Source organism: Trachypithecus francoisi, unplaced genomic scaffold (genome assembly GCF_009764315.1).
Source record: "Trachypithecus francoisi isolate TF-2019V2 unplaced genomic scaffold, Tfra_2.0 Lachesis_group15, whole genome shotgun sequence".
Lineage (NCBI taxonomy): Eukaryota > Metazoa > Chordata > Mammalia > Primates > Cercopithecidae > Trachypithecus > Trachypithecus francoisi.
The window spans coordinates 6,917,144-6,932,199 of record NW_022681460.1 but is presented as its reverse complement, the minus strand read 5'-3'; the positions used below and the strand labels follow the sequence as shown (position 1 = coordinate 6,932,199).

Here is a 15,056-nt window from a genome sequence, read left to right as displayed (position 1 = left end):
CTCTCCCTCACTGCCTTGTACATACATAGAAAGTGAGCAGTGTTTGTTGAATTAATGATTGAATATTAGTCCCTTAACAAAGCACTTGTTGTTTGTTTTTCATAGTGAAAATGGAACCTAAAAACACATTCATGTAACATCTTCCACAAGTCGCTTACCCCTTTTTGCCTCATTTTAAAATCACCTCATTAGGTTGCTCTGCTCTAAATCGGTTAATATCTATATATGTGTGATGGTCATATACATATGTAAGCATACCCAAAACTATTAAATTTTATACTTTAAGCAGGTAATATTGTGGTATATAAATTATGGCAGTAAAGCTGTTTTTTAAAAAATTGGAAGAGAACATGGTCAGTTTGATAAGGAACTGAAAGAAGGTATGTGTGGCCAAAGTGCAGAGAGTGAGAGGAAGATGGAGGTAAGGTACCCAGTGAGTAGACCTGGCGTGTTTAAGGATATTGATCTTATCTGAAGATCACTGGGCACTACTGAAGAGCTGTAAGAAGTGAGCCAGGTTTATTTTCATTTTGTCAGTATCACTCTGGCTACGAGGTAAGAAAACATTTTAATGGGCCAGAGTGGATGTGTGAAAGGAGACCCAGAGGGTGAGAGTTGAGTTAGAACTGAGTGAAATAAGCAGTTATTTAAGAGGTAATATAGACAGGATGTGGTGGATGGTGATTGACTAGAAGGTGTCGTTTGTAACTCCAGAATTCTGACTTGTGTAACTGGATGGATAGTGCTGTGTTCGCTGAAATTATAGAATATGGTTGCTGACTGGGTAATTTATAAAGAAAAGAGGTTTAATTGACTCATAGTTCCACATGACTGCGGAGGCCTTAGGAAACTTACAATCATGGCGGAAGGCATGTCTCCCCAGGGCAGCAGGAAAGAGAGTGAGTGCCGAGCGAAGAAGATTTGACCAGGGAAATGTGGGAGGAGAGGCCAGAGAAGTTGAGGGGGGACTTGAGGTTGGTGATGATTAAATTTGAGCAGAGCCAATGTCTCATTTTCCTTAGCAGTCCTGAAAGGGATATGCAGGAAGTGGACGGGAAAGAGTAGGAAAAGACTTGGGAACATCCCAGAGAAAGTGTTCTCCTGCACTCCAGTGCTGTGAATAACTTAAGACTCCGTAAAAGACCAGCAGCTGGAAAACTTACTTCCTGAAAACACTACACTGGGCATGGTGGCTCACGCCTGTAATCCCAGCACTTTGGGAGGCTGAGGCGGGTGTATCTCTTGAAGCCAGGAGTTTGATACCAGCCTGGGCAGCGTAGTAAATCCCCATCTCTACGAAAAATACAAAAAATTAGTTGGGTGTGGTGACACACACCTGTAATCCCAGCTACTCCGAAAGCTGAGGCACAATAATCATTTGAACCCGGGAGGTGGAGGTTGCAGTGAGCCGAGATCGGGCCACTGCACGCCAGCCTGGGCGACACAGTGAGAACCTGTCTCAAAAAAACAAGCAAAACAAAAATATGCTACATGGTGTTCTTTACTTGTCTGTGGTTTTTTTAAATGAACATGTATTGATATGCAGTTGTAGTAATGTTTCACTTTGTTATTCTCTACCTCTTAAAGAAAAAATTACCTTCTTTTACAATCTAACACACTACTGTTTTAACAGGTGTTTTAAGCATCTGTTTGTATTTGTTGAACAAATATTTCTTAACATTATATATACCAGGAACCTAATTGTATACTTTTCAGAGTTAAACTATGCAATCTGTTCTTCAATAAATGAAGAGGTGTAGTCCTAATACCATGCAGTCAAATCCATTAAAAGTTCTTCCATGGGAAATTAGGAGAGTTTCAAACTCACAGTGTCTTAGTTTGATTTCTGTTCCTTGTAACAATACCTGAAACTGGTAATTAACAAAGAAAAGGAATTTATTTCTTAGTTATGGGCGCTGGGAAGTCCAAGGTCAAAGGGCAGCATCTGGTGAGAGCCTTCCTGCTGGTGGAGACTCTGTAGTGTCCTGAGGCAGCGCAGGCACTACATGGTAAGCAGGTAAGTGAGCTAATGTGTTCGCCCAGGTCTGCCTTCCTCACCTTATGAAGCCACCAGTTCTCCTCCTGTAATAATCCGTTAATCCACTAATGAATTGAGGGACTGATGGCAGAGCTCTCATGATCCACGTTGAGGATTAAGTTTCAGCATGAGTTTTGGAGGGGACATTTGAACCATAGCACATAGAAACAAAGCTGCTTTCTCCTTTAGGAATTTCAGTAATCAAAGATTTGGGGGGAAGCTGTATGGCTATTACTATAAAACTGAATTCTAACAGGGTAAATCCAGAGTTGAATTACTTCTAACTCTGGTCCCAGAGCAGTTGCCTTTTTTTCACCACTAACAAACTGTTTCTTAAATATTTGTACAAAATATTTAAAGCACCAGCCACCTCAACAAATAGCTGCTTATGGCTGGGTGCGGTGGCTCAAGCCTGTAATCCCAGCACTTTGGGAGCCCAAGGCGGGCAGATCATGAGGTCAGGAGATCAAGACCATCCTAGCTAACACGGTGAAACCCTGTCTCTACTAAAAATACAAAAAATTAGCCAGTCATGGTGGCGGGTGCCTGTAATCCCAGCTACTCGGGAGGCTGAGGCAGGAGAATGGTGTGAACCCGGGAGGCAGAGCTTGCAGTGAGCTGAGATTGCACCACTGCATTCCAGCCTGGGCAACAGAGCAAGACTCTGTCTCAAAAAAAAAAAAGAAAAGAAAAGAAAAGCTGCTTATGTTGAAGGACAGGGGCATCAATCAAATTTTAACCAATAATGGCCAGCCAATGTGAATGTTATCTAATTCATTGATTCCTGATTCCATTTCTTATGAAAACTCATATGTTAGAAAAATGCCAGTGCTTGCATATCTGTGTGTATAAGGATATAGGAAAACACAAAATCAGTTTCTCCTACTATACTCTTACGACACCGAGTACTTCTGTAGTCTGTGATCGTCAAAATGTGTAGGGATTTCTCCCCACCACCAGCAACCCGTTGGTTCTGACACCCAGAATCCTCAGCAGACACCAGCTGGGTGTCCTCTAATTTAATCCTCTTGACACTGTCCACCTGGAGATAGCGTTAGGTCCTACAGGTTGAGGGCTCCAGTTCCACAAGACATCTCCCTTTTCAGGCACCAGTCACAAGTAGTAGGTGGTAGCCTATACTTCTTCCTTACCTTTATTCTAGCTTAGCCTAACTCTGAGGTTCAAGATTTTAGTCAGTAATTTATGTTGAAGATATCATTAGACATCTGATGAAACAACAAAGAAAAAGAAGTTAAGATGGGCAGCAACCAAAATTAATTACCTCTGGTGTTACCACCATGACTACATCTGAAAATAGTTTGGGTATAAGTAAAAGTAGCAGCCGTGACATAAAATTGCTTTAAATGCCAAGTAGTTTTCTACCTCTACTCTTCTGTGAGGTTGTCAAGATTGTGCTTGATAGCTTGGAAATCTCATGAATATCTCCTGGTGAAAAGCATTTACTTTGAGGAGTCAGAGTCACTTTGAAAAGTACTTCATTACTGTGATGAATACATTACACAGCATTACCTTGGAAGTCTTGCAAGAGGAGTTGGAATGAATTAGCAGTTTCATCACAGATCTTCAGGGGTAAGCTTAATACTCACAGTTAACACCCTAAAATTGGATGCAACAGTTTTTGCTTACACAGTTGACTCTTGAACCTATATAGTAGGGGTTAGGGGAACCACCCCCACGTGCAGTTGAAAATCCACGTCTAATTTTGACTCCCCAAAATTAGCCTGCTGTTGACTGGAAGCATTACTGGTAACCATTGATCAACACATATTTTGTATGTTAGGTATATTATATACTATATTCTTAAAATAAGCTACAGAAAAGAAAATGTTACTAAGAAAATCGGAAGAGAAAATATATTTGCTATTGAAGCAGAAGTGGATCGTCATAAAGTTCTTTTTTTCTTCTTTTCTTTTTTTTTTTGAGACAAAGTCTCGCTCTGTTGTCCAGGCTGGAGTACAGTGGTGCGATCTCAGCTCACTGCAAGCTCTGCCTCCTGAGTTCACGCCATTCTCCTGCCTCAGCCTCCTGAGTAGCTGGGACTACAGGCACCCGCCACCACACCCGGCTAATTTTTTGTATTTTTTTAGTAGAGACGGGGTTTCACCGTATTAGCCAGGATGGTCTCGATCTCCTGACCTTGTGATCTGCCCGCCTCGGCCTCCGAAAGTGCTGGGATTACAGGCATAGGCCACCGTGCCCAGCCTCATAAAGTTCTTTATCCTCATCATCTTCATACTGAGTAAGCGGAGGAGGAGGAGGGGTTGGTCTTGCTGTTTCAGGGCTGGCAGAGGCAGAAAAATTTCCATATAAAAGTGGACCTGCATGGTTCAAGCCCATATTGTTGAAAGGTTCAGCTGTATTACTCATGTGTGTTTTCTAGAGAAGGAATCTGTAATTATCATAAGATTCTTAAAGCTGTTGTGATTATTTCCCCAGGTCTTTTCATTTGGTCTTCCACCGCAGCCTGTGCAAACTCCCATCATAGTCCCAGTTACACGTCGTTTAACTTACTTTACCTTTCTATCTCAGTGCTCATTCTGAATATGTATGAGTTTAATTTATTTTCACTTTCAGAACTTTCTGTCAGGCAATCATTACGACATCTTTTAGGTTCTGCCTGCCCACCTCTAAGCCCCCCTCCTCACCACTCTCACCACAGTAGGTATACTTTTCTTAGTTTTTGCCTGTCTGTCCCACCTCTCAAAACTAAGAGATTTTTAGATAGTCATAATTTTCAGGTTCCTTTTTTTTGAGATGGAGTTTCACTCTTGTTGCTTAGGCTGGAGTGCAGTGGCACAATGTCAGCTCACTGCAACCTACACCTCCCGGGTTCAAGCGATTTTCCTTCCTCAGCCTCCCAAGTAGCTAGGATTACAGGCGTGCACCACTATGCCCAGCTAATTTTGTATTTTTAGTAGAGATAGGGTTTCACCATGTTGGTCAGGCAAGCCTCAAACTCCTGACCTCAAGTGATCTACCCACCCTGGCCTCCCAAAGTGCTAGAATTACAGGCGTGAGCCACCATGCCCAACTCAGGTTCCTATTTATTATCTTCTCTTGTAGAACAAGGCTCTGTTAAACTCCCAGTTGGTATTTATATGTCCCACCTTCCAGCCCAACCATATCATCTAATAATATCCATCTGAAATAACAATCAACTTTGGAGGGTTTTTTTAATCTATAAAATGATGTGGCCCTACTAATGCTAGTATGTAGCCAGAGTTGTGAATCATATAAATCTTTCAAAAGTTTATCATGCCTATTAAGATTACTATTAATTACTGTTAATAAAATCACAAATCGTATCATGTTGTATTTAGCATTAGAAGAAGTAAGTACTTATTATTGAGACTTGGCTTTTGTTTTTCTGAGATTATTACTACTTTTAAATGGATCTGTTTATACTTTGTTGAAGAGAGGCAGAACATATTGTCCTAAGGTAAAAATCTTTGTTTTATATAGTTTTAATGGAGGAGGAGCATCATATTTGTGTGTGTTGGAGTGTTTTAAGCTTTTCTGGTTAAATAAAGTGCCTGACACTTTCTCTCTACCTTGCTTTATCTGTGGAACGTTGTTAATTGGTTACACAGTTACTGAGAACTGAAAAAGGAGAAAGACAGGCTGTAATACAGATTTAGAGATTGCAAAGAAGCATATTTTACCCCAGGAGTGGAATAAAAGAGAAGAAAGCCTGTGTAATGATGGAACCAAGACCCTGACTTGGTGTCTCTCAGCTAATTCAAGAACCTCAGCAGCTCGGAGGAGAGAATCCTGGCTGGCTGCTTCTGGTGTGCATGGAGGGAAGAGGGCTGCACAATGAGACTGGTTCTAGAGGTGCTGGGAAAGAATCGTGGAGCCAGGAGACAGCTGCCTCTGGCACGTGCGTAGCTGAAAGGAGCGCACAGGAAAGGAGAATATCTCTCACCTTCATCCAGCTCTTCAGGGCCGGCCGCTTTAACACCCACACCATGCCTCAGTTCTGAGAACCTCACAGAAAACCAGCTGGCAACGAAGTAGTAGTTGTAGATCCCTACATTAAGCATTGGAAGGCATATGGCAGGTCAGTTTGGAACTTAGTAACTGCCACATCATCTTGGAGAAAAATTCAGAAAATTATATGAAAGCGTATTTTTCTACCAGCTGTATAGGATAAGTTAAAGTCTAAGTTGATCAACCAGATGAATATTCAGCTATCTACCTGACATCTCCACTTAGGTGTTTAAGATAAGTATTTCAAATGTAACCTTTCAGGAGAGAACTTCTGATTCCATATTCCTCAACTTTTGTCTCATTACATGGAGCCACCATCTACTTTATTGCTTAAATCAAGAACCCAAACAACATTGTTTAATTTCTCCTTTTCCCTTACGCTCTATGTCCAACTGATCATCAGGCCCTGTCAGGTTAACATAACTCTTTTCATCTCTGTTATGACCTCTACCCCAGTCCAGTTCATCCTCTCTGTTGCCTGTACCATATTAAAGCTCATGACCCATCTCAGTAATCACGCTGGCGCCCCCAGCAGTTCATCCACAAAATAGCAGAGTGAGGCTTTAAAGACAAATCCTTTTTTGTCACTTCCCTCTCATAAACCCCTTGGTTTAAGTTAAGTCAATCAAATTCTTTGTCATCTTCTGTCTGCCAAAGCCGTCAGAGCAGATCAAGGTGGTAATTGGCATCAAAATTCTTTATAAAATGTGGTCACTCTTCATTTTTTCTTTTCTCTGATATTTGTTATTCTCCAAGTAAATTAGTCATGTATTTTTTTGTTCGGAAAACCTTTTCTACCCATTATTTCAAATTTATAGAAAACTAATTCATTTTTTAAAATATATTGAGCACATTCATTTTTGCAAGGCTTTGGGGACTACAGAGAGCATGGGTTTAATTGGTTATTGGTTAATTTATGGATACAATTCATGAGAAATTTCTTAAAAACATCAAAAAATAGAAAAACTGAGATAGCACCTGGCTACATATGATTGATCTCCCCAAAAATAAGCAGCATGAATTTGTAAAAGCAAGACCAGTATGCGTGAGAGTGCTTAGAAAAGCCTGCACTCAGGAGAATCACTTGAACCAGGGAGTCGGAGGTTGCAGTGAGCCAAGATCGTGTCACAGCACTCAAGCCTAGCAACAGAGCAAGACTCAGTCTCAAAAAAAACAAAAACAGCCTGCACTCTGGGAGAAGACAGTGATCTGTGTTACTGAGGAACACATAGGATGCTCCTATTAAGGAGCCTAACTTGGAGAGGAAAGTACCAGGTCTACTCTGGGGAATTATGGACAGATGATTTTGACTAATACAGAACATTTGCAAGCAAGGTTGCTCATATAAACTGTTCAATCCCCTGAATGCTAGAGTGTTTGGGCCTTTGTGATAGGCAGTGGTTCAAATTATTTTTTTAGTTGACATAGTTTTAATGATTTGGAAATATACATTTGTTTCAGCTCTCTAGTGATTACTTTGTTGTAGTTTTTTAAAAAAGTATACAGATCTAAAAATACTAAATAAACATGATTTTCTTTCTAATATGAGGTCTGATGAATTCAAAAGATACTTCCACTTAAAGGTATCATAAGACTGGAGAAAGTATAATGTAACGGTTAAAACATGAGGACTTTGAATCAGGTATTCTGGGTTGGAAGCCAGTTTCGCAATGTGAACTTTTGTAAATTTGGATAAGCTGCCTACCCTGGCTGAGCCTCAGGGATAATGCACTGCCAATACCACAGATTTGTTAGGAAGCATAAATGATTAGATAATGAAGATCTAGTGTCTAAATCTAGAAAATTTGAACAATGTATAAATTGCATTAAACATGACCTGTTTGTATCCTTTTAACATAGCTGTTAAACCTAGTTGATGATGGCCAGGTGTGGTGGCTCACACCTGTAATCCCGGCATTTTGGGAGGCCAAAGGGGTTGAATCACCTGAGGTCAGGAGTTCGAGACCAGCCTGACCAACATGGTGAAACCCCCATCTCTACTAAATACAAAAAAAGTTAGCCGGGCGTGGTGACATAAGCCTGTAATCCCAGCTACTTGGGAGGCTGAGGCAGGAGAATCACTGGAACCCAGGAGGCGGAGGTTGCAGTGAGCTGAGATTGCACCATTGCCCTCTAGCCTGGGCAACAAAAGCAAAACTCCATCTCAAAAAAACCCAAAAACAAACAACAACAACAAAAAGCATAGTTGATGATACATCTATATCTTACTTAATATGCATAAATTTTAAAATATATATTTATAAATACCTATAATTCATCATCCTTAATTGCAAGCCTCCAGAAGTTTGGAAAACTGTGTTTATAGTCTCTTCACCCCACTTAGTGGGAGTATTTTTCTTTTTGTTACAGATTGGATTACAGGAGTATCCCCCAGACTCTGGTGGGTGTTAAAGAATCTATGGTGTATTATCTTTCTATAAATCTGAAAAATTCTGAAATTCTCAAGGCACTTCCCTGATACCACAGGTTTTAGCTATTAGCAGAAGTGTATTGTATTTTTGAGCTTTTACATTTCAAAAGTAAAGGCATTCTTTGTTGTGCTTTAATAGTCTTTCCATAATATTTTCCATACAAATACAAGGGAAATATTCATCTGCCCTATGACCCAGCAACTCTACTCATAGGTATTTATGCAAGATAAATGAAAACTTATATTCGCAAGGAAGCTTTGTATGAGAATTTTCAGAGTGGCTCTGTTCATATATCCAAAAGGTAGAAACAATCAAATGTCTGTAGCAGAAGAATAGATAAATAACATACCAAGCCATTAAAACAGATGAACTACAACAACATGCAGCAGTGTGGATGAGTCTGACAGCTGTTATATTGAGGGAAAGAAATTGAACACAAAAAAAGTATATATGCCTTCATTATCTGAAAATCTAGGCAAGTAAAATCAGATGGATGGTTAGGGCTTGCAATACAAGGAGACTTTCTGGGTTTGTGGAAATGTCCTGTGTCTTCAATGGAGTGCTATTTAGCCATAAAAAAGAGTAAGATCCTGTCATTTGCAACAACGTGGATGAAATTGGAGGTCATTATGTTAAGTGAAATAAGTCAGGCACAGAAAAAATCTTCACATGTTCTCACTTTTTTTGTGGGGGGTAAAATAAGACAGTTGAACTCATGGAGATAAGAGTGTGGAGTGATGGTTCCAGAGGCTGGGAAGAGTGGTTGGGAGGGCGCAGTGGGAATGGTTGATGGGTACAATAATATAGTTAGAATAAGTGAGATCTAGTATTCGATAGCAAAGCAGAGTGACTACAGTCAACAATGATTTATCGTACATTTAAGAATAAGTGTAATTGGATTGTTTATAATACAAAGAAAAGATAAATGCTTGAGTTGATGGGTACTCCATTTACCCTGATGTGATTAATATGCATTGTATGCCTGTATCAAAATATCGCATGTACTTTATAAATATATACACCTGTGTGCCCACAAAAACTTTAAAAAAAGAAAGGAAGAAATATCCTGATTAGATATTGCAATTAAAATCTTGGGAGTCCACTGCATGTGAATTTAGCTTCCATTTTTTAAATGATTCTTGAATATAGGGCAAATGCTTAGGAAATCAGAAGCTGTGAGATTCCAGATAATCACTTGAGTTCAGTATTACAAAATACAATTTTAATGGCCCATGTTACAAATGTAAAAGTTAGTGTTCTGTCTCCGTAGGGTTGCTCATTCCCTATCACGCTTCTGCAGGGCACTTTGTGAACTATCTGGAGTTGACATGTACAACATCAGGATGCCCCGTTTGATCAGTTGTAATTTTTCAGAAAAAGGTCAAATTGGTCTGAAGACTGGCTCATAGAAGCTCTCGAGCCTCTATCCTGTAGAAGAAACTTAGTTTTCCCATCTGAACTTATATTTGAAAAAGAGGTGACATACACCTTCAACAGTGTTTAGGCAGGTACACACTATTAAATCTCATTGTCAAAACCAGGACAGTAAGGTTGAAATAACCACTTCGATGTGAAAGTAATTCTATAATTAACCCTGTTGTCTCTTTTTTTTTTTTTTTTTTTGAGACAGAGTCTCGCCCTGTTGCCCAGGCTAGAGTGCAGTGGCACGATCTTGGCTCACTGCAGCCCCTGCCTTCCGGGTTCAAGCGATTCTTCTGCCTCAGCTTCCCAAGTAGCTGGGATTACAGGTGCCTGCCACCATGCCCAGCTAATTTTTATATTTTTAGTAGAGACAGGATTTCACCATTCACCATTGTAATGCCAAAAACAGAATTTTGTGTATCATTACAGCTATAATGGAAAGGAGCACTGAGAAGCTTGTGTCCTGGTCATCCTTCCCCTTTTATGAATCAGGGAGGAACAAAACTATATCAGAAAATTGTTTCATTGGGTTACTTTCATTGTAAATATCACAAAGTCATGTAAAGTTATTGGGATTAGATGATACATAAAAGTGAGGGGCATTTAGTTCTGTCTCTACACAGACTTTGATAGATGGACCGTCATCTGCTGCTTGTTTTGACTGTGGCTAAAGTTTGTGTTGGACTTAGACATTTGGGATTTGGAAATAAAGATGTCTCATACCAGTCACTTGTAAGTTCTAGCAAATAACTTGGGGGTGGCTGTAGTAACATGGGGTTAAGCAGCAGTAACAAAGAAATAAGCCCTGTTCTCATGGAGCTTACTTTGGGAGTGGTGATACTCAGCAGACTGTAATTTGAAGTAGAAGCAATTAACTTTGTCGATAGGTTCTTGGAGATACAACTTTAAACGAAATGAGTATATTGCAGCCTTTTTTCCCCATCAATGTTATAATGAAATCATGTTGAAAGCAATGGCATTGTTTCAGGACCTGCTATCCATTGTTTCACTTGAAGTTAGTTTTGAAGAACGTATTGACCACATTGAGGATATACTGTAATCTAGGGATGGCCCCTGGAGAAGGAAGGTAGCATTTAGGTTCAAGTTTGTGGGGATGGGGCTAGGCAGGATTTGGAAAGAGAGAGGGACAGAGCAGTACACAGGGGAGCACTTGGGATGGAGGAAGTGGGAATATGCACAGAGATAAATGGTGGAGAGCAATCTGGTTTGACTTAGGATGTCACTTACATATGTGTGTAAAGTAGTAGGTTAATGGGCTTAACTTGAGAAGATATCTTGGGACCAGATTGTAGGCAACTCAAATTTTTTATATTTTTAGATAGTAAGAAACCATGAAAGTGTTTTGAGACAGAATGTTGAGAAACATAAAAATTGTAATTTGGGCAATTAATCTGGCCTTTGTGTATAGATTGATTGGAGAACAGACACCATTAGCAACTTGTTTTGGTAGTTTGGATGCTATGCCAAAAATGACTGGAACAGTAAATGGAAAGAGTGGGACGAATTCAAGGTGAATGGGGTGGCCAAACATTTTGATGATTAGAGATTATCCTGCTTTACGTTTGAAGCATGGTTGTTACTAGTGCCCCTTTTTGCTTTTAAATGTTTGTTGCTTTGGACAATAAATCATCATATGGTGACCCTAAAGATAGATTGCTGTGGCATTGATAGCACTCGCTAATTAGACTGAAAGCAGACAGGGATGGTGTAAGCAGAATATACACTTTTTTAGAAGTTCTTATTTCACTGAGTTTTCCTTTTTTGAATAATTAAGCATAAAATTTCCTTACCTAAATTCTACAATCCAGTCTTTTATGTTTAAAATTCTTTGTGTGCGTGCGTGCGTGTGTGTGTGTGTGTGTGTGTGTGTGTGTTTAACGAACACATCTGAGTTTTGGAATATTCATAGTTACTGGCTGGGTGCAGTGGCTCTCACTTGTAATCTTAGCACTTTAGGAGGCTGAGGCAGGAGGATCACTTTAAGCCAGGAGTTTGAGACCAGCCTGGGCTACAAAATGAGACTTTGTCTCTACAAAAAATTTTAAAAAGCCTGGCATGGTGGTGCATGCCTCTAGTCCCGGCTATTTGGGAGGCTGAGGTGGAAGGATGGCTTGAACCTGGGAATTCCAGGTGGCTGTGAGCTAGGATCATGCCACAGCACTCCAGCCTGGGTAACAGCTAGACCCTGTATCTAAAAAAAATAAAATTAATTAAAATAATTTTAAAATGATAGATGCCAAAGAGAAAATACTGCGTTTAGTCTTAACCTCACATTTTCTTTCATTTCTATTTAAAAGCAGAGCTTTTTAGGAGAACGTTAATAAATCGGTGTAGCTGACATAACAATTTACAAATAGAATATCCTGTATATCAACACGCCATCACTGAGAAAACAGGCTCCATTACGTTAGCACGTTTTAGTTCCTGATCTTTTTTTCCTAGTATTGAAACAGGTGACTGTAGTCACATGATACTTTAAGGTTTATGTGTAGATATAGCTATTGTATTTGTGGACAGTCTCACATGCTTTCATCTCGTGTGTTTTCCATGTATAGGCAGAAGGAGAAGACAGCCTGAAGAAGATGCAGCTGATGGAGCTGGCGATTCTCAATGGCACCTACAGAGATGCCAACATTAAATCACGTAAGAACGAACCCTGAGGCCCAGGGTTACTGCTCTCACTGTTGTTTTTGTCTACAGACTTTTTTCCTTTTGGCAACACAACACAGTAACAGTTTATACAAAGTGAACAGTTGAAGTAATTCTGTCACTTGATATAGTAATTCTGTCACTTTGACAGTCCTATTTTTAATGCTTTCATGAATTGAGGACACTCCTGATTTTATTGTACGTCAGCATGTTGAAGTTTTGGATTGACAAACTTACATTATTTTAACGAAATCTCAATCTCTAAATTCAAGCGTTTAAGAAATTTTCTGTTTGGTTAAATACAGATGTAAGGCTTCCAGCTTATCTTGTTAAATTTATGCAAAAGATAGCATATTGAAAGCTTATTTTGAAAAAGTGAATTTGAAGTGTATCTGAATAAAATGACCCTCTGTTGAGTTCTGTCCTTTCATTCTGCTTGCATGTTTTCCCTCCAGTATTTTTCCCTGTTGATTTCATATGTGAGTTCACAGAGATCAGTGGGTGATAACTCTTTTTCCGTCCTAATTTTGTTGGTATATGTATCTGTGCATGTTTTTATAAACCGTAAGAGGATAGCTTTTTTATATTTAAAATGAAATAATGTAAAATTTTTATTTTGAAACAATTTAAGATTCATACATATCATTTATATGAACATACCATATTTAAATTAGTGATTATTTAAAACACATAGAATTTTAAAGTTCTAGGCAGCTTTACAAAATGTAGGCAACCTACTGGGTTTAGAAGTAGTTATTTTACAAATTGTTAACATTAATTTACTCATGAAAATGTGAGTATATCATTAATAGGAATTTAGAAATAGGGCTATTTAAGATTTTCTGTGATGATAGTTCCTAAAGATGCAGGAAATGTACATATATACCTAGTGGTTACTTGGCTAAATGCAATAAAAATTATTCTTACTTTACTTTGAAACTAAAGCTGTACTTTAGAAACATACCAAAACTGAGTTTCTGTGGACTCCAGTTACAAATTATTTTTAACATCTGTTAATGCAAGTGTTTCATTGTGCTTCTGCATGTACTTTAGTCTTATGAAATCTTAAAAACAGGTATATCAAATGTATAACCTATTTAATAGTGTCATTCATTTTTTTTACAATGGCTTTTTAATTTTTGCACATTCTTAATCACATTGGGAAAGGGAAAGCTGTTTGCATTTGATTGGTGTGCTTTGGCATTTTTGTGTGATCAGCGCATGTACTAATGATTTCCTTTTATTTTTCTTCTTTCCTGCTTTTTCCTTTCTTTTTCCTACTCCCCTCTCATTTTCCCATATTTTATACTGCTGTCTCTATACTTCTTTCTAAATTTCTTTGCTTACTGTAGCAGCCCTTGCCTTTTCTCTTGCAGCAACAGCCCAGGCTGCTCCAAGGATCATTACTGGGCCTGCGCCGGTTCTCCCACCAGCTGCCCTGCGTACTCCAACGCCAGCTGGCCCTACCATAATGCCTTTGATCAGACAAATACAGACCGCTGTCATGCCAAACGGAACTCCTCACCCAACTGCTGCAATAGTTCCTCCAGGGCCCGAAGCTGGTTTAATCTATACACCCTATGAGTACCCCTACACATTGGCACCAGCTACATCAATCCTTGAGTATCCTATTGAACCTAGTGGTGTATTAGGTAAGTTCTTCTCCCCACGGGGTTAACAACATTCTCTTTATAAATATTTTTGCTCCCCCAGATTTTGAAATGATTTTATCAGTTTTAGAGAGGCAAGACAAGTTTCCATTAGGAAAGCCTGAACCCTACATTTTATTTCAGCCTCTCATAAGGGTTCCCCTTTGAAATAATTGCACCTTAAATTTATTCAGATCCACTTTGGTAACTCAGGTTCAGTTTGATTGGGTAAATCTGTTGTGTGCGTTTTAACAACTACTTTTACATTTGACATGACTGGGGCCATTCTGAGTTTTAGGCCCCATCAGCTCCACTTCTCAAACCTAGGTTCATTTTATCTCACAGATTTGTGTAATTGTTGGAAAAACTTTAAACTTCTATGTGAAAGTAGTTTGAGATCTTTATAAAATTCATATTATTGTATGTGTTGTATAATATTTGTGATCACTTAAAATATGAAAGAGACCAGATAAATACAGTCATGCATCGCTTAACAACGGGATACCTTCTAAGAATTGCCTTGTCTGGCAATTTCATCATTTGGTGTACATCATAGAGTGTACTTACACAGATGTACATGATACTGTTTACTACACACCTAGGCTGTGTGGTATAGCCATTATAATCTTATGGGACCACCGTAGTATATGTGGTCCATTGTTGACCAAAATGTTGTTATGCAGGCATGACTGTAGTTGTATTCTTAAGATTTTTCAGTTCTTGCCTTTTGGAGTCCGAGTTGTGTTAAACATGAGAGGTACTCTTAATTTCAGTAGTACAGTATGGAATAGTTAAATACCAAATCAATGAATTCAGAATCTCACTTAAGGCAAA

The 15,056-nt window shown here is 39.0% G+C and overlaps 1 protein-coding gene across 8 annotated transcripts in view; it reads left to right on the top strand.

Moving 5' to 3' along the window:
- QKI (QKI, KH domain containing RNA binding) overlaps positions 1–15,056 on the top strand; it is a 166,301-nt gene that overhangs the window by 139,113 nt on the left and 12,132 nt on the right. For 5 of the 8 annotated variants that reach the window (XR_004442712.1, XM_033234268.1, XM_033234265.1 and 2 more), the window contains exons 5-6: positions 12,480–12,567; positions 13,926–14,225. Coding sequence is in view for 7 of the 8 variants with exons in the window: in XM_033234268.1 (XP_033090159.1) it covers positions 12,480–12,567; positions 13,926–14,225 (388 nt within the window). In the remaining variant the exon portion in view is untranslated. The remainder of the gene's footprint in view (positions 1–12,479; positions 12,568–13,925; positions 14,226–15,056) is intronic. The other 3 variants (XM_033234267.1, XM_033234270.1, XM_033234266.1) reach the window with 2 other exon arrangements.